The sequence below is a fragment of the Colletotrichum higginsianum genome, chromosome 6 (genome assembly GCF_001672515.1).
Source record: "Colletotrichum higginsianum IMI 349063 chromosome 6, whole genome shotgun sequence".
NCBI lineage: Eukaryota > Fungi > Ascomycota > Sordariomycetes > Glomerellales > Glomerellaceae > Colletotrichum > Colletotrichum higginsianum.
Window position 1 is genome coordinate 1,799,806 of NC_030959.1, and position 17,637 is coordinate 1,817,442.

General features: G+C 54.7%; 4 protein-coding genes across 4 annotated transcripts; 2 read left to right on the forward strand and 2 right to left on the reverse strand.

Moving 5' to 3' along the window:
- Positions 1-5,378: 5,378 nt before the first annotated feature.
- Positions 5,379-7,713, reverse strand: CH63R_08952 (Carbon catabolite derepressing protein kinase; the record flags this gene model as incomplete). The annotated part of the gene is made up of 4 exons (XM_018303926.1): positions 5,379-5,653; positions 5,711-6,358; positions 6,409-7,244; positions 7,301-7,713. 4 exons carry the CDS (start codon positions 7,711-7,713, stop codon positions 5,379-5,381), a joined length of 2,172 nt encoding a protein of 723 aa, XP_018155949.1.
- Positions 7,714-9,490: 1,777 nt separating this feature from the next.
- CH63R_08953 (uncharacterized protein) lies at positions 9,491-10,425 on the reverse strand (the record flags this gene model as incomplete). The annotated part of the gene is made up of 4 exons (XM_018303927.1): positions 9,491-9,566; positions 9,621-10,131; positions 10,198-10,274; positions 10,316-10,425. The coding sequence occupies 4 exons, from the start codon at positions 10,423-10,425 to the stop codon at positions 9,491-9,493; spliced, it is 774 nt and encodes a 257-aa protein (XP_018155950.1).
- Positions 10,426-10,675: 250 nt separating this feature from the next.
- Positions 10,676-13,139, forward strand: CH63R_08954 (DNA polymerase alpha/epsilon subunit B; the record flags this gene model as incomplete). The annotated part of the gene is made up of 2 exons (XM_018303928.1): positions 10,676-11,412; positions 11,468-13,139. The coding sequence occupies 2 exons, from the start codon at positions 10,676-10,678 to the stop codon at positions 13,137-13,139; spliced, it is 2,409 nt and encodes an 802-aa protein (XP_018155951.1).
- A 1,843-nt stretch (positions 13,140-14,982) lies between these two features.
- Positions 14,983-17,559, forward strand: CH63R_08955 (uncharacterized protein; the record flags this gene model as incomplete). Its single annotated transcript, XM_018303929.1, has 1 exon — positions 14,983-17,559. The coding sequence occupies one exon, from the start codon at positions 14,983-14,985 to the stop codon at positions 17,557-17,559; it is 2,577 nt and encodes an 858-aa protein (XP_018155952.1).
- Positions 17,560-17,637: the final 78 nt, after the last annotated feature.

A 17,637-nucleotide genomic window follows, 5' to 3' on the forward strand; every position in this document is an offset into this window, starting at 1 on the left:
GCTGCCTCGCGTCTCCCTTGTTCTTCCTACGGACACGGAGTGTAGAACCCCATACAATACAGGGTGTGTGTTCGTCGGAGCGGTTTTCGCATGCGTACGAGACATGGAGGTTAAACTCTCTCTCACGGACCACAGATTTGCCCTTCTGCTGGAACCGCATTTGGCATGGTGTTTGTCTCTTTTTCTCCGTCTTTTTTTTTTTTTTTTTGTGGAGGGGTATTTTTTGGCGCGCGGCATCGCCGTTGCGCGAGCGCAGCCATCGCTTGAAAGTAATCCACCTGCCGGCTCAGACGTGACATCCATCTGGACGCGAGAGTCTAGATTGCATGGCCAGGCTGGAGGAGGGAAGAAGGGGAGGTAGTCGTTGCGGAAAGGCTGCTACTGCCGGTGTCGGTGCCGACGCCGGACGCCGCCGGGGCCAGTGTCAACCACCGACGCCGCGGGATATGTGTACATGCTGCATCTGTAGGTTCTTTGGTTTTGCATCAGTGGAGCAAGACGGTCCAGCCGTATTGCATTCTGAGGAGGAGGGGCGTGTGCATGCCGACCTTGTACACATTTCCAGCATCTCAGGCATCAGTAGTACACATGTAACTGCAGCATCGACAGGGGAGGGACCATCATCTATGGTGTACCGGTATCATGGTAATATTTCCCCCCATCTCCCTGGCCGCTGGCAGAAGCGCATCTATGGCGTGGCCAAACGACGAGAAAGGCGAAGAGCGAAGAGAACAACATCAAACGCGACGTCTGACGAGAAGACAAAGGCTCTGGGAAGATGGCGTGCGATCCTGACTTCTCTCGTCGTGGGGTTTTCCTCGGGGGTGGCTGGTCGAACCTACTACCTACATACCGACAGCACGAGGCGACGATGTGTGAGAGGGTCAGGGGAGGGGTGTGAGAAGAGGATGGACGTGTGAGGAAGGAGGACGGGCCAGAACCTTAATTACCAAAACGTTCACGTACATGAGTCCAGCCCAGCTCTAGTGTGCTTGATGTGAGGGGGGTGAGTGACTAAGGGGGGACGTAACTTGACGAGGGAAGATCAGTTCAGGCCGCACATCTCGCCTTTTCTTGGCAGCATAACAGAGGAGACACTGCAGCTGTCTTCCGCAGGTAGCTCCCGCAAGAAGGGGCAGGTCATGTCTGGTGATCTAGCGTAGCACTGCTGCAAACCTCGTGCCGGAGTCTCGCGGTATTGGTATGGATAAGAACAAGACTGGAGATGGAGGCGCAAGGCTTCAGAGGCAGGTTGGCAGTCAGCTGGGGTGGCTTTAGTTTGTGTTCCGTACGATATCTCTGAGCATCTGATGGGTGGGTTCGATAGCCAACCACCCGGTGTATAGGTGGCCAAGTTGAAGTAGAGTACGGATAGCACATCAGTGTGTGGAGAGGAGGTGCTGGCAAGGCAGAGCGGGCGCTGTAATGCATGACATCTGCCGCAGATGGCATGTTCATCCTGTCCGAGCGGCACCGTCAGACCTTTTTACGTTTTGCATCTATTTCTTTATTCCTGAACCCTTTTTGTTGTCAGCCTTTGTGCGTTCGTTTGGCTCTGTGTGAAATAATGTGTGAAATTATATCCTAGTGCATAATTAGCTACTTTCTACATCCCTACTAACTAACCCCTTCTGCCTATCTTATACTTTTACTAGAGTAATTAGTATTTAGAGTTAATTAAGAAGGTTAAAATACTTCTTAATAGATACTTATCTAATTGAAATTTAAATTTCCCTGTTATTTCAGCTAATAATTATTTACTTAAAAGACTTAGTTAATATCTTGAAATGGTGTTTTTTCTACTAATAGCTTAGGCTATTAGTTAGGGCTTATAAAGGTGAACTATGCACTTACTTAGGAAGTCTAAAGAAATCTCTAGAGTATAGGGGTGGAAATGACTATTGCATTCGCTTCTGCTGTTGTCTTGGCTGGTTGAAACTCTACTCGATTTACGAGTGTACAAAAAGAGTTAGTAGGCGAGTCCGAAGGGTAGTTTCCGGCCGTGCAAAAAGCATACCTTCCAGGGACCGCGGGGAGGCTGGAGAAAGGAAAATGGAGACACAAACCAGAGACGGATGAGACATACTTTCTCTTTCGACCGTGCAGGCTTTGTTTTGGCTGAACGTAATCAGGGGTAGGCACTAGCTGTGTGATGTTGATATTGAGGTTCATGTTGGTACCGGTGTTGGTGTTGCTCCGGACTTTCGCCCAACCGGACTTGGGTAATCAAAGTCGAATAGTGTATCATCCAACGCCTCATGACATTCGTGTGAAGCATACACTCTTTCTTTACGCAATAGGGAGAAAACCTTGTTTTGGGCAGTTGACGGAAATCGTCCATAGCGTGCTGACAGACCGGTCAAGGAAGATATTCTGCCCGCGCCACACCCCTTGCCCCAACCGTACCAACGGGATGCCGGCAGGCAAGACCACACCACTCAGCTTCGTGGAGATTCGAAGTTGATTGTGCGAGCAATTGTCGCTAAGGTGAAGGGAGGTGAGGGGCGTGGCTGCACACCATGTTCCACGTTGAGTTTGCATAGCGCAGTGTGGCGTCGCCGTCAACAGCCTTGCGGCGCGGCGAGCCGCTGGCCATGCTGCACCATCAGAGTTAAAACCTGTCATTGATGATAGACTTGTAAGCCCACCGTCGGAAAAGACAGTGGGCAAAGGGGGGGGGGTGCGTTCTTCTCGAGGCCGTTAAGTTCGAACTATCGTGAAATAGGTGTGTGTGTGGCGTTTACGGCCGAAACTTCAATAACTAACACCGCCACTAAGCCGAAAATTGCACGCGAGTCGTAATCGTAATGCTGAACGAAGGAACGCTCGTCGGAGTCGATTCCGGTTGCCTAAGCAAAAATGAAACGCAAGGGGGCACTAGGCAATCCCAGACGACTTCGTGACCGCAATACCTACTTGCCTGAACGAGAAGCAACTGAACAGGTCGGCCGGCCACAGTGAGAAGGCGTGAGAACGTGTTGTTGATGCTAGCTGCTCGGCCTCTGACGACCGAGCTGAACTTTCCCGACTGAACTATAATCCTTGTACTAAGGGCTGGGTAATCAGACAGACACTTACGACGCGGTGACGCGGAAGCAAGAAACAGGACAAGACTCTCTCTTCCGTCATGTATCAAACTCTCTTACCATTCGCCACCGCGCCACATGCCGCCAGCACCCCCTTCGTGTCTCTCCTTCCCAAGTCGTGTTTCGTAAAAGAGAGGGAAGCGCTCGGGACCAGTGTGGGATGAACCAAAACCATGTTGCTCCGTCGAGAGAAAGGAGAAGGTTTTTGTGGTGGATTCAAACTTGCAAGTCGACAAAACCTTGAGGCAATGCACGACCACGCAATGTGTGGCGCAATCCAGTCATAAAGAGAAGGGGGGGCAGAGAATGCCCAGGGGCCTGGCCGAGACCAGACGTACAAGGTTATAGGGGTAGGTAAAATATCTGTGTAGAGCACGTTTCGTCCCGTTTTCGGTCGTCCCTTGGCTCTGTTCTGATCTTCGGTGGCCTGCAGAAATCTGTATCCCACTTCCCGTCCCGAACTCATCCCTCCTCTCACCCATTTGGTAATCCGTCATTGGCGTTATGGGTAATCGTGCGTGGGGTGTAGAGTTGGGGAGGAAAACTTGGACGAAGCACCGCCCGTGACATCAGGTATGCAGTGTAGACGTCACGACGTGGGGTTGTTTGATATTGTCAGCATCACTAAGATGAATAGATGGATCGACGGACGCCATGGCACACGACGGTCGACCAGTGGGGAGGGCGGATCGATGTCGGAGAGTAACAAAGTTTTCCCAGGGCCGCATCGCGAAGGACGATGCCAAGCGCTCGCATCCCGGTCGACATTCTGAGTTCGGCAGATGGTCGTGCGACCAAGAAGAAGAGAGGGAAGGGTGGAAGGAAAGAATGGAGGAGAGGAGCGTCCCCCGTAGGCGGGGCATCCTCCACCTTACACGGCGGAGAAGGAGAGAGCAATCGCGGCTGGTCCGGAGATTACTGCCGTGAGTCCTAGACTTCAGGGGGTCCCGCAACTGGCTGGAACTTCGCCGAAACCTCCTCTTGTCCGGTCGACCGTGGCCGGGAACAATAGCATGAGCTCAGACCGCATCTCGCGTTACGTGTATGTGTGTTGTGTCTGACGCGAGTCTCTCTCTGTCCCGGGGCCCTGAACGACCTAGTGTATCGTCTGAAGTTTTCCGCGACGTCCCATGAATTCGTGAGGGCCCCGGGCGGCTGGAGGGAGGCAGGGAGGCAGACAGGAGGGAAAGGGTTTTCCCCGTCAGAAGGGGGCTAGATGCCGCAATCCCCCCCTCTCTTGTCCCTCTGCCATGGGACGAGGAATCACCATCGTAGCCCGTGAAACTGACACTTACCTCCTTCAGGGTCCAGTGCCCGCTGCCTGCCTCCCTGTCAGCCCTTTATTTTGACTTTGCCGTATCGCCGTCCGGACGGAGCTGGCTTCTGTTTTGAGCATTTCCCATGGCTCCGGCAACGAGTGATTGAGCCTCGACTTCGGTATCCCCCCCATCCCCCTATTGTTGAAGGGGGGTAAGGGGGGAAGACATCCAAACCGTTCACACTTCGGTTTTGTTCTTGGCGCTCGTTTTCATGAGGCTCTGCGACAACACGCCCCGAGGGTTCAGTAAATGTCATGTATCACACGGCCCATGGTGTGCGATCGGAGATGTGCGGCACGCTAGACACCAAGCAACACATATGCACACACCACGGAGCCGGCTGCCACTTCCAGTCAAGTTTCTCGCCGCCTTTGCGTATCGTCTCCCATGGTTGATTGTTTCCTCGTACCGCACTCCCGACGCCGTGAGGCTCTATTGCGGTCTCCGGATGAAAACCTGTCGGTGCGGGTGGGTATCGGATTCCACATCTTCTCCGATCAAGACAAGACCTCTCAATATTGCGCCGCAGTCAAGCCGTCAAGAACAGTGTTGATGCTTGTCTGGTTCGAAGCCGATTCGACATGGTAACAAATTTTTGTCTTAAATCACCCCCCCTGCCATGTTTGAGCATAATCTGCCATCCCGTGCATCTCGGCCCAGCGGCAGGGAATACAAAATGCCCTTCGTCGCTTCAGCCAGAACGAGGCAAAGCAGAGCCACAACATTCCTCTGTGTACAAACAAAGAGGGGAAAACAACACGCCCATACATCTCCAGCCCACCCAAACTCCCCTGTCCTCATAACCTAACGCTGCTACGTGACCAACCGACCAGCCTTACCTTGCCATACCAATCGCCGAGTTCACCGTTTTGAAGTGTTTTCTTTTCCTTTTCAAAACGGAAGACACCCCGCCAAGAGTGATAACGGAGCATGACTTAAAAGAAAAAGAGGAAAGGAAGAAAATAAGGAATCCTCAGTCCGCTTCGGCTAGTTGCATGATCAAGCGGGCGGCCATGTCCAAGAACGGGAAAGGACTTGTAACATCCTTCTCTTCGAGAAGTCTCCTGTCGGCCGTCTCGTAGCCGGAGCATTTGAAGTCCACGAGATAGACACCGTGCTCCATCTCGTATATCTGGATATCCATATGCAAGGCCACAAAGTCACGCTTGACCTCGTCGTCGCCGACGACATGATAGCTATCGGGCGTCTTGCTTCCTTCTGTGGGGGTTCCTGACGTTTTCCGCAGCGCTGTGGTCTACTCAGTAACAATCTCTCATGTTGAACGGATGGCACAGAACGGCTTACTCTGTGTTTCCCAGCGGACCTTGATATGCCACGGGTCGGCAGGCAATTTGTATCGCTTGAGGGGATCTATACTACTAGTTGAGTCATTGCCCCCCTGGGATGCATAGTCGTCGACAAAGCTACCTTCGTTGCTGGGCTGATCCGTTTCTGCACCATGAACTTTCTCGAAGTCCTCATCAGGCACGTAGGTTGCGCCCAGCTTGTTGAGTGCTTTATGAATGCAAAGCAAGGCTTCCCAGGGTGCGTTGCGAGAGCGGATGCCAAATTGCCATCTAACCGGTTTCGTCTTCTTAGCTTGAACGACAGGTGTCATACCCTGAGGTCGTTTGGCTGAGTCGTCGAGGCGCACTTGGCTGTTTCTCGAGTGAGGTTTCAGATGCCGGGCTGTCTCTTCCCTCTCGGCGTCCGTACGGGCCGAGAGCCCTGGTTCGTCGACCACAATAGTGGGCGTCGGATGATCTTCGAAGCCTCCCTTTTCACGTTCGACGTATTCCTTATGGTACGCCGGCAAACTGCTCGGCAGGATACCGATCTTGCTGATGTAAGGGCGCTGTCCGCCCACAGTAGACCCACCCGATCTAGCTGATGAAGCACTAGGTAGGGGGCTACTTGACCCGTCCTGATCGACTGAGAGCGAGGACATGGCCTCTGCGAAGGCGTCAGAACGGAACATACCAAACGTCTTGCACGAAACGTACCATTCACTTGCATAAGCTTGTTCTCGCGGACAATCATGTAAGCATCCTTGATGGCGGATGGTTCCGCGGCTTGCAAGGCCTCCTCGACATCCTTCTTTCCATATCCCATAGTCTTGCTGATCTTCTCCGTGACCTCGTTGTGTAGCTTCTCCTGCACTCTTGGAGGGGCGTTGGGGGCAATATCGCTCTTCTGAATGGCCTTGTTAGGATCCACGCCCGTGTTAAAGAATTCCTCCACCGGCGGCGCCAAGTAGGCGGGTAGGTCTATCATGAACCAGGGGTCCTGTCTGATGTCGTCAATTGTGGCACGCTGTACGGGGTTAACAACCAGCATCTTCTTAATGAGTGTTGCGGCGCCCGAGTTCATCCATTGCGGTATGCTGTACGTTCCGCGGGCAATCTTTGCGAAGAGACTGGGGATATGTTCGTCATCGAATGGCAGTCTGCCAACGAGCAGAACATAAAGAATGACGCCGCAACTCCAGACGTCCACCTCTGGGCCAGCATAGAGCTTCCCACCAATCACTTCGGGTGCTGCGTAGTTGGGGCTTCCGCAGCTCGTCTTGAGGAAGTTTCCGTCCGTCATGATATTACTCAAGCCAAAATCGGCAATCTTGACATTGAGATTGTCGTCCAACAGCAGGTTCTCGGGCTTCAAGTCGCGGTGGACGATTTTGTGTCGGTGGCAGTATTCAACGGCGCAGAGCATCTGCTGGAAGAAGCGGCGAGCTTCGGGTTCCTTCATACGTCCGTTCTGCACGATGTAATCGAAGAGCTCGCCGCCGGCATACTCGAGGACCATGATAATCTCGTTGGGCGTCTTGATGACAGTATACCTGCGGCCATCCGGATTAGTGAGAGGTTTGGATTACGAAGGCTTACGACGACGTACAGCTTAATAATATGAGGGTGGCGCAAGAGCTGGAGGTATTCGATTTCGCGCTCAACCCGGCCGGCCATGTCGCGACTAATGAGCTTCTTCCTGGCGATAATCTTGAGAGCGACCTGCTGTCCAGTGCCGTTGTGTATGGCCAGCTTCACCTTCCCAAAGGAGCCCTCGCCCAGGGTCTTGATGATCTTGTATGCGCCGATGCGCTGCTCCGTCTTGATCTTATCCCGCAGCGGGGCGGTCGTGTCGATGGGAGGTCCCATGTTGGCGGCGTCGGGCAAAGGTGGTTGAACTTGGTGACTACCGGCGGCGGCAGCAGCATCGGCGGCGGCAGCACCGTGCTGCTGGGAGCGACGACGGATCTGGGATGGCGAGAGGCTGATATGGAGCTCCTCCTCATCGAAACCGGAAGCCATGTTGTCGGTCGGGGGGAGGGGGGGGGGAGGGTCGTTTTTGTTTAAATGGGTTGTGGCCGGAGCAAGCCTTTGAACCACTCTCAAGTGGGCATGACGAAGTTGGATGTGGGTGGATTGTGGAGGGGAACATGGAATGGCTAGGTGGAGTGAGTGCCAAGAAGCTCCCTGGTGCTGCTGCTGGTAGGATTTCGATTCGTCGTGACTGACCAGCTGGTGACTAAGTGGCCTGCCAGGTGCCACACTGCACTCTCAACTCTCACCTCTCACCTGCCTGCCCGCCACATATGGTGGGGAGACTGGCTGTGGTCTGTGCATTTCCGATGTCAATTTCGGGGAAGTCAGCGGAGGGACAGCCAGCTAAAGAATCCAGATAGATTTGGCGCGAATCGCGTAGCTTTCTGCTCATTGGACTGACTCGTGTGTGTGTATGTGTGGTGCGTGCGCGCATATGTATTCTGAACGGTGCAGCTGCACAGATTTGGGCTCGCCATGGACTCATGGAGGCATGGGATGGCTCAAGTTGACCAAGTTCCCCAGACTTCGTTCGGTGAATGCTGATAAGTGACAGCTCATGTGCCTGTGGTGAGCGAGCCGGGCCGACTTCAAAGGCATAGGATCACCAGCAATGCCAGACTCGTGACTGCCCTGTGGCTGCGTTGAATTCGACAACAGATGGGTCCATCTGCCCCGACAATCCTAATCTGACAACGGCACCAGATGTGGCTTTGGTTGTCGGTGCATCGTCTCAACACACCTTCGAATGTCGAGTCATCAGCCGTCGCAACTACTATAGACCTGGCACATTCGAGGATCAACTGGTAACGAGGACAGCCAACAAATGTCGGAGAAACGGCAGCCCATACCCCTCTCCCTACACCCATTAGTACACTGCTACCCTTTGACACAATGATGCGCTCTTGGCCGCCGAAAATCCCTAGTCGCCTTGACTCGAGGCAACAAAAAACCGAGCTTGACGGATCGCCGCCCGCCTGCATGTCATCTCTTCGACGGCCCGCCTGCTCAGAGCACGAATCGGTCAAGGCGCCGCTGCACCTCTGGACAGGCCAAAAGAACCCAGATCAACCTGCCACACATGGGGCCAATGGCATCGAATCTCAATAGGCCCGAAAGCTCCAGGGGCGTCGTCGGAGCTACAAGAAAGTGGAAAGAGACGAGACGAGACGAAAATATAGGCTCAAGATGATTCGAGGCCTTGGAACAGGGAGAAAAGCCTTCCAGGTTTTATCGGCGCCATCGGCGGCCCATGCCCGGAAGGGAAATTTCGAATCGGCGGTCTACTTGGATGGGATGGACTCGGGTGCATGTGCCCGTTTTTGTCTCGTTCTCCTTTCGTCGACCTACAGCGGGAGTCGAGTACGGGGTTGTGGGGGGAACCCGTGTCTGCAAGACAAAAGATTCTTCAGCGACTCCAGTCCCGAGGTTGCGAGGGCAAGTTCGCGATCCCTTCCGCGTGCTTATTCCCTGCCGAAATAGTAGTCCAAGTGGAGGTAAGTGGGGTTCGCCGAATGTGCCCACGTAGAATCTCCCTGCTTGGGGCTCCTTTCCTCTTAGCCCAAAGTTACAATTCATCGCCTTTGGAACAGCACGATTCGGCGGAACCGGCTGCGATTATCTTGCCTCAGTTCAAAGCGTCCCAGAATCATCTGCGATCCCAAATAGAAAACCGGGTTTACACTCCAAGCGTCGAATTATACAGAGTGGGACCTAGCGAAGTGGGCTGAATGCCCATGGATTTCCACTCATCGTGCAAGAACACCTATGACTTGTCCTTCTTGTCTTCGGCACGGAGTCTCTCAACCAGCTTCTCTGCTAGGAAGGGACTCAGCCCGAGGCTGTATGCTGTTAGCTATGCATTCCGTCCCAAGCATCCCGAGCCCTTCACTTACATTCCCTCATTGGTGATGATACGATATGTCCCGCTAGGCTCGAGCTTCCCGATGATGTTGCCGCTCTGATCAACCTCAATGCTGCCCAAGATATCCTCGGGCCATGCAATTCGGCCGAAGTCTGGAGGGTTCCTCGAGTCGCTGAGATGGACATAACCACCATGTCCGCCTCCACCGGCACCTCCTTGGGCACTGGCACCTCCGGCGCCGCCGCCGCCGCCAACTTTGTTTGAACGATTCTTGTTCTTCTGCGAGAAAAACGCGCCTCCCGACCCAAGAGTGGCTCCTCCAGGACCAGCAAAAGCTTGCGCCTGTGCCAAGAGGTCCTTGTCCTTGTGAGCGTGCTCGGAAAGTACTTCGTACAGTATCTTGCTGAATGTCTGATTTTCGACAAAGGAGCCCGGCGTCGGCGGGTCTGTCGTAGAGAAGCCGATGGCTAGCCTCTGGTTGGGCGGATCATCTTCAAGATATGACAAAAGAAAGGAAGCTCTCGATGCATCGGCGGGGAAAACTTTCTGTACAGTAATGTGACACTGATTAGCGTCTTTCGTGGTCGCGCCGTCTGAAAAAGACTCACAATGCGTGGATTCGACGAGAGAGTGGAAACTGGGCGGGAAAATGATGTCCTCGAGACGAACCTCGGGAGAAACCGAACTGCCAGTGCTAGCATTATGGTGTTGCAGGGCGACGATTACTTCAAAACAGCAGTACCTCGATTCCGAAGCTCTGTTGTCGAAGGGGGACGGCTGTTTTCCGGTCCAATAATGACGACATGTCTGGAAATCGACCAGAGCTTCAGCCACATTACAGAAACACAGCCACTAAATTCCCATTGCTGTGGGGCGTGCAACGCAACGCCAGTGATTCGCCAGTCGCGGTCCTTAGAATCAGACGCGCCTCAATTAAACGTGCCCCCCATCCAGATCAGGAACCAGACTCGCGACGGCGGTTGATTACCCATTGCGACAAACCGTCAGAGCGACTTCAACTCAGATTTGTTCTCGTCATATTGAGCTATAGTAACTCGAAACGTACGAAAGAGCACCGTCTCAACTATGGATCCACCGCCGTCAATTTCTCCGAAGCGCAAGCAAAAAATGCCCATGGCTAATATCTTCGCCGCAAAGACACCTGCCCCTCCCTCTTCTTCGATACCCTCATCCTCACCCGCATTTGGCACCCCAGTACACCCCCTGAAGCCGTTCAAAGTGTCAGCACCTTCAAAGCACGCGATTCTCCCAATCATACTCCCACCAGCCACCCTCCGACCCTTGGCATTTCGGACGTTTACCAAGAAACACAGCTTGACGCTGTCCTCGACTGCCCTCCAAGAACTCGCAACCTTTATCGGCCGCCATTGTGGCTCGTCATGGCGGGAAGAGGGCTTGGCAGAGAAGGTTTTGGAAGAGGTGGCCAAGTCGTGGAAGAATCGCAATGGCGGCGTCATTGTCGACGGCGCCAGCCCAGAGCTGAAGGACATATTGAAGACTTTGGAAGGCAACATGAGCGGGGGCAAGATTGTGACTGGCGCAAGGGGTCTGAGTCGACAGAATAGTCTTTTGAACGAACCGGGGAAAGATGCGGACATGTCGAACACGAGACTAGGGTTACGGCCAGCACAGTCGTCTTTGGTGCGAGAGGATAGTCAACAGAGCTTCGGCATGTCCAGTCTTGGGGTGGAGGAGGAGGATGACGAGGATAACGTCAGGGATCCTCGGAAGTGGCTCAACATCATCGACGCATACGACCAACCGAGATTCTCTTACAACGTTGCAAAGAAGCATTTCGAAAGGTAGGGGACGATGTGTTTCCTGTGACGATAACTCGCTTGGCTGACGCAGTAACAGAGAAACGTCGAAACCCTCCCTACTGCCACCAGCAGCTCACAAGACTGCTCTGTTCCGGAATAGGTATAATGTCATACACCAAAGGCTACTCAGGAATGAGTCCTTTCAAACATCAGCCGTTGCAAGCGCAAGAGCACCTTCGCTCAAACGTTCCGCGTCAAACCAACTGAACCATAAGATCACACCAATTGCGAACCTCTTAGGTCGGCATGGAAGCCATCACATGCTTCTGGGTATGCTGAATATTCTACCAGCGGGCGGTCTCGCAATCAGCGACCTGTCAGCCACAATTGCGCTCGACGTGTCTCAAGCAGTTGCGATTCCCGAGGACTCGGCGTGGTTCTCGCCAGGCATGATCGTGCTTGTGGACGGTGTCTACGAAGAGGAAGAAGAGTCCGTCGGAAAGGGTCTGAGCGGAAGCAGCGGTGTAGGTGGAACGCTCGGCGGCAGGTTTCAAGCCTTCTTCATCGGCCAGCCACCCTGCGAGAAGAGGAAAGCCACGTTGGGTGTCAGCGGCCCGGACGGCGGCCAGGACCACACCATAGGAGGCGGGTTCGGCTGGATCGACTTCCTCGGTGTGGGCAGTGAGCGGGCTGTTGGATTCAAGATGCGGAAGCTCGAGCAACGTCTGCTACCCCGGCATTCTGCCGAAGAGGTCCCCAGCAGGGGCAGAATGGTTATTCTCGGCGAGCTGAACCTCGACCAGCCGCGGTCGTTGCAGGCCTTGCGGAGGATCCTCACGATATATGCAGCCGAACCCGAAGGCGCCACGCCCATGAGCTTCGTCATCACGGGAAACTTCACGCAGCACGCCGTGCTCGCGAGAGGTGGCAGCGGCGGTAGTATCGAATACAAGGAATACTTCGACGCCTTGGCTTCGACACTATCCGAATTCCCCGCTCTTCTACAGACTTCTACCTTTGTCTTCGTCCCCGGCGATAATGACGGCTGGGTGTCGTCCTTCACCGCGGGAGCTGCGACCCCGCTACCCCGGAAAGGGGCCCCGGACGTCTTCACGTCACGTATCCGGCGCGTCTTCGCCGCGGCCAACGCGGAAGTCGGCTCCAAGAGCGACGGAGAGGCTATCTGGACGTCAAACCCCAGTCGTATGACACTGTTCGGTCCGAACCACGAAGTCGTCGTCTTCCGCGACGACATCTCAGCCCGCCTGCGTCGCGCAGCCGTACGCCTTAAGACGCCGAAACAAAGCCGGGGCCAAGACGAAGAAAACCAGGTCCCCGAGGCCGAAGACGGCGCGGATGACGTTGTCATGGGCGGCAGCGGCCCCATCGAGACCGCCGCTGAAGAGGAGGCTATGGACGTCGACATACCCAGCAAGAAGCCTGCCGTCAAGCAGGTCAACTCGAGCGTCCCGCAGGACGTGCACACGGCGCGGAAACTTGTCAAGACGGTCCTGGACCAGGGGTACCTGTCGCCGTTCCGCCAATCGATCCGTCCCGTGCACTGGGACTATGCGACGGCGCTGCACCTCTACCCGCTGCCGACGTCCATGGTACTCGTGGACACGACGGCACCGCCGTTCTGCGTCACGTACGAGGGCTGTCACGTCATGAACCCGGGCAGCATCCTCGTTCCCGGCCGGACGCGGGTTGGCCGTTGGATAGAGTATGAGATTGGGAAGATTGGGAAGCTGCGGGAGACGACCTTTTGAGGTGGCAAGCCAGGCGCATGGCTTGCCATGTTTGCAGATAGGGTGTCACGGAGGCAGTTCAGCTTTGTAGCTGATGATGTCGATTATAATGATTGATGCCTACAAGGAAAGGCTATCGAAACCTTCGTCACAGAACAGAATTTCCTCCCGTTGAGATGTACGAAAGTCTCGAAGATGTGCTCCGGATCAGAAAACACGTGCGGCCAGGCAAGGTGTACTGGCATTGCGGGTTTGATTTCAAATGATCTTTTATCGCAAAGAACGCGAGTGGATTTGCTCGATGGTGCTCCGCCTCGTTTCTGCCCGAACCAGGCGTTATGGCAAGTAGAGATGGCAAGCTACACGCACCGTACCCTCGTGGTGCGCATGCATCTTCTTCAAGTCACCGCCGCTTTCCCCCCTATTCCTCATGCACCGCGTAGCTATTAAACTCTTTGTCGAATATTCTAGTGTTTTCTAGCAAGAATTCCGACAGCGACACAAACGTTTATGAACGTATTGCTAGTCGAAAAATTCAAGGCAGTGCACGGAGCAACCAGCACACTGTATGACAGTTGCAGCAATGTTTAACCTGGTAGCCTATAGTCGGCGAGGTGGCCAACGTTGGACATCCTGTCTCGAGTCTAGAATGGTAATTCTTAGTTGTGTATTCAAGATAGTATTCCAGAACAATGCCGTAGCTCAATGAAGGAGTATTCATTACGGTCAATAGCAACTTGACATGGTAGGTGATATGAGGCATTATCTCAACAACGAATGCTAATAGACACAGCGATGAGAGTGCCCGTCCAGTTCCATTCGTGTTGGGCGAGTCTTTGCAGGCCAGCTTGGGTTCGAGGCGGATCCCTTTGGCGCGGCGGATGAACCACCTTCATGCGGATTCAGACTTGTAATGGCATCATGCAACCATACCACCGTTCGTTCCGATGAAGGATGACACTTGTCTCGTGCCCGAGGGCCGTGATGGTGTTTGCGTGTGCGTCTATTGAGTGGGGGGGGGGGGTTCGTCCTTTTGGAATAGCCCAGACCTTTGCTCGAATAGTGCCTTTTTCGCCCGTGAATGCGCTTGACCGCCGCTGAGACCGAATTGATCAGAGTGCGGTAGCAAGTTCTGGATCTCCTTCTTCTTGCGGGCGATCGGGGCACAATACATTTCCCACTAAGTGCTAGTGGCCCTGTTCAGTATCTCTATCCGGAGGTAGGTACCTCGGTACCTAGGAAGATAGGTAGGTCGTAACTACTCGGCAGGCGGTCCACTAGGGGCCCGGGCCAAGTTACCGCACCTTCTCGTCTTTCAATGTCCTGGCGCCGTGCATCGTGGGGTGTCTGATCGAGATCTCACCATTTTCATACATCATCCGGGCAAGGTCCCATTTCGCCCCCAAAGGCCTTGACCATCGCAGTTCCTTCACAACGACAGCACTTTCAAGCCATCAACGGCATCACGAACACCAACCGCCACCGCCACGCGCTTGCTTTGCTCTGTTTTATGTGGGCAGCCTCCTCCCCCTTCTTACGTGTATCGTCATCCGCCCCCCTGCTTGCTCGCCTGCTGCCGTCGCCCAACATCGTTTTGAGAGCATATGGCGAATCTTCCTACCGTCTCTTTGCAAACGCCACCTCCCACGATTTGACGGCTCTTCCGTCTTGTCCCTCATCTTCAGTTGTAGCTCGCACAGCCGTGCTACATGCTGTATCGAGCGTCCGCCCGCCTCCGCTGCTTCTGACATTGCACCCGTCTCACTGGCGTTTATGGATCCCGACGACACCACACTTCCCTACCGCTGTAACCGCTCTCAGTGAGCCCTTGGAATAACTTGCCTCTTCTGCCATCACCCCGGTCATGGCATTGTCACCCGAAGGCATCGTCCCGGCTCAGTTGGGCTTCCTTGCCATCTTCAATCCGTCCCTGGGCAGTACGGATGAGACGCTTGACGACCAAATTGTCTACTACGCCTCGGTGAGCACTCAGCGACAGAAGCGTCGTCACCGCTCTCGCGCCAAGCCCACAGAGAACATCTCTCAAGAGGAACGCAATGAGCGCCTGCGCCAGATTGGCCTTGCCCAGGGCATGGTTGAGTTCAGCAAGAGTTTCTCTGGCGGCCAGCCTGTTGACTCCATTGATACGGAGAAGTCGCGTGTGATTCTCCACGAACTGGAGCCAGGTTGGTGGGTTCTTGCTGTGCGTCTGACCTCATCCACGCGGTCCCGTTCACTTGCTGATTGTCCGCAGTCCATCGATCTCACCCGCATTCCCTTGCCTCCCAAGTTGCAGACTGGGAAGACCCAAGAATCTGCAGAAGAGGTTGTTGAGTTTTCATCTAAGGAAATCAAGCCCGCATCTCTTCTGTTGCAAGACATGCTTCGTGCTCATTCCACCTTCCTGCTTCACCACGGCACCTCGCTCAGCGCTTTGTTTGTCCGTTCTCGGAGGACCAATTTTCTCAGCCTTCTCGGCCGATATTGGGATCTGTTCTTGTCGACATGGAACGTCATGTTGCAGGGTAATCCGGCACGCACCATCTTTGGCGGTATCAATATTGCCGCTTCCGGCGAACTGGGCATCGGCGTCGGTGAAGAAGAGCGAGGCAGCGGAGAACGAGAGGTATTAGAAGGCCTTGTTGGCAGGGTTGAGGGCCTTGTCGACCTCGTTGTTTCCAAGTTCGGATCTTTCGACGCCGACGACGAGCCCAGAAATGGCAAGGAGCGGCAGAGGCCGTGGTTGGGCACAGGGCAGGATCCAGGCCCCGAGGATGGTGCGATTTTCCTAGGAACAGGAGCTTTGTCTCGGAACTCGGTCAGAGATCTGTCGCATTGGATGGAGGACTTGTACACTTGGGGTGAAAACGCCTATGGTGTGATCGAGAGTCCGACTTCTCTGCGCGCCGCCCGACGTTCGAGGAAAGCTGCACAGGCGCCGGCTTCGGCTTCGGTAACCAAGTCATCGAAGAACCGGAACGCTCCAGTTCGGCCTCCAAATCAGTCCGATGGCAATCGCTCTGACTCCGGCTCCGGGTATGGAAGCTCGGGGTCTACGAAGACACTCGCAGAACGGCGTGGTCGGGTGATTGGCATCGTGAAGGAAGCCAAGCGGACAGAATCCACTAAGGGGGACATCGCCGCTACCGCCACTCCTTCTGCCCCTACCGTAGGTCTACCAGCGCATGAAGAGGGAGACGGGCACATGGATAAGCTCATGACGTACATGAAGCTTGGGTACGGCACCTACTGGTCGATTGGCAAGTCAGGCTCATCGTCACCTGCAGACAAGAACCAATTGGCCGCCGCCGCCGCCGCCTTGGGAAGCGGGGAGTCTTCCAAGCGTGCCTCCACTGCGGCACGAAAGCCTAAGCCGATAGACGACGATGCCGGTCACTACCTCATCGGGCTGATAGGTGACGTTGAGGAGGGCAGTGGCGGTGAAGGCGAAGACGGCAAGGGCTCCGATGATGCTGATAACATTGAGCCGAACTCTCGTACCATGCTTCGCACCATCCATGTCGAGCTCGAAAAGACGGGACAGAACCGCGCCGAAGCAGATATCGTGAAGGACCTCGGCAGCCTGACGAACGAGGTTACCCCTCTTGGGGCCAACGACGTGAGCTCGAACCCGCTGTTCGGAAATCAGGACTCCAACAAGGCGAGCAAGATGCGCGTCGTTGTTTATGTCAATAGGCCATTCATTTTCACCTTCCTATTCGAGTTGAGGACCGATTCGCTGGCTTGGGACTCATTCTACAAATCGCTGCATTGCCAGCTTGCGTCTATCCAAAAACCGCTGCGGTCTTCCATCCATTACAGGCCAGAAAAGCCAGATGTGGGTTCCCCAGCGTCAAATATTTACGACCTCATATGGGATGCCGAGGCCATGACTGTGCTCTCCACCATACCCAATATACCCGATCACGCACAAATGCTTCAGTCAAACACACAGCTAGCTTGGTCGCGCGTCGAGGCGATGAACACACACATGCAACTCCTCAACATTTTCAACCTCACCCGGCAGGAGATTAATCAGCTGGAGCGGACCTGCAAGACAAACCGCGGGTGGTGGGTAGTGTGGCAGCGTATCCTGGATCGACACACAAACGCGACCGCGGCAAACCGATACTCGGGGAACGAAGATGATGGCGACGCGCCAGCCTCCGAGAGCGAGGAGTCGTTGACCATGAGCGGCGATGGCTCCAGCACTCAGAGGCCATCCCCGTCCCCCTTGCCCAGCCCAACGGTTAGCAAGGAGATATTTCTGATCCGCAGGGCGAGTGACCATGCGGGCTACCGCGGCGTGAGCTCGTCATACGCCGAGGCCAGCGGAGCAGGAGCGGGAACGGGGTGGGGCGACGGCGCGGGCCGTCTGGCGTCGGGGATTGGCATTGATACGCGCAAGTATATTGAGGGACTACTGAACTTTAGCCGGTAAGGGTGCCAGTCTTGGGCGGGAGCCTGTCCAGCAGTACCGCTATGGCATCGTGGTGAGGCAAACATACGCAAGGATAGT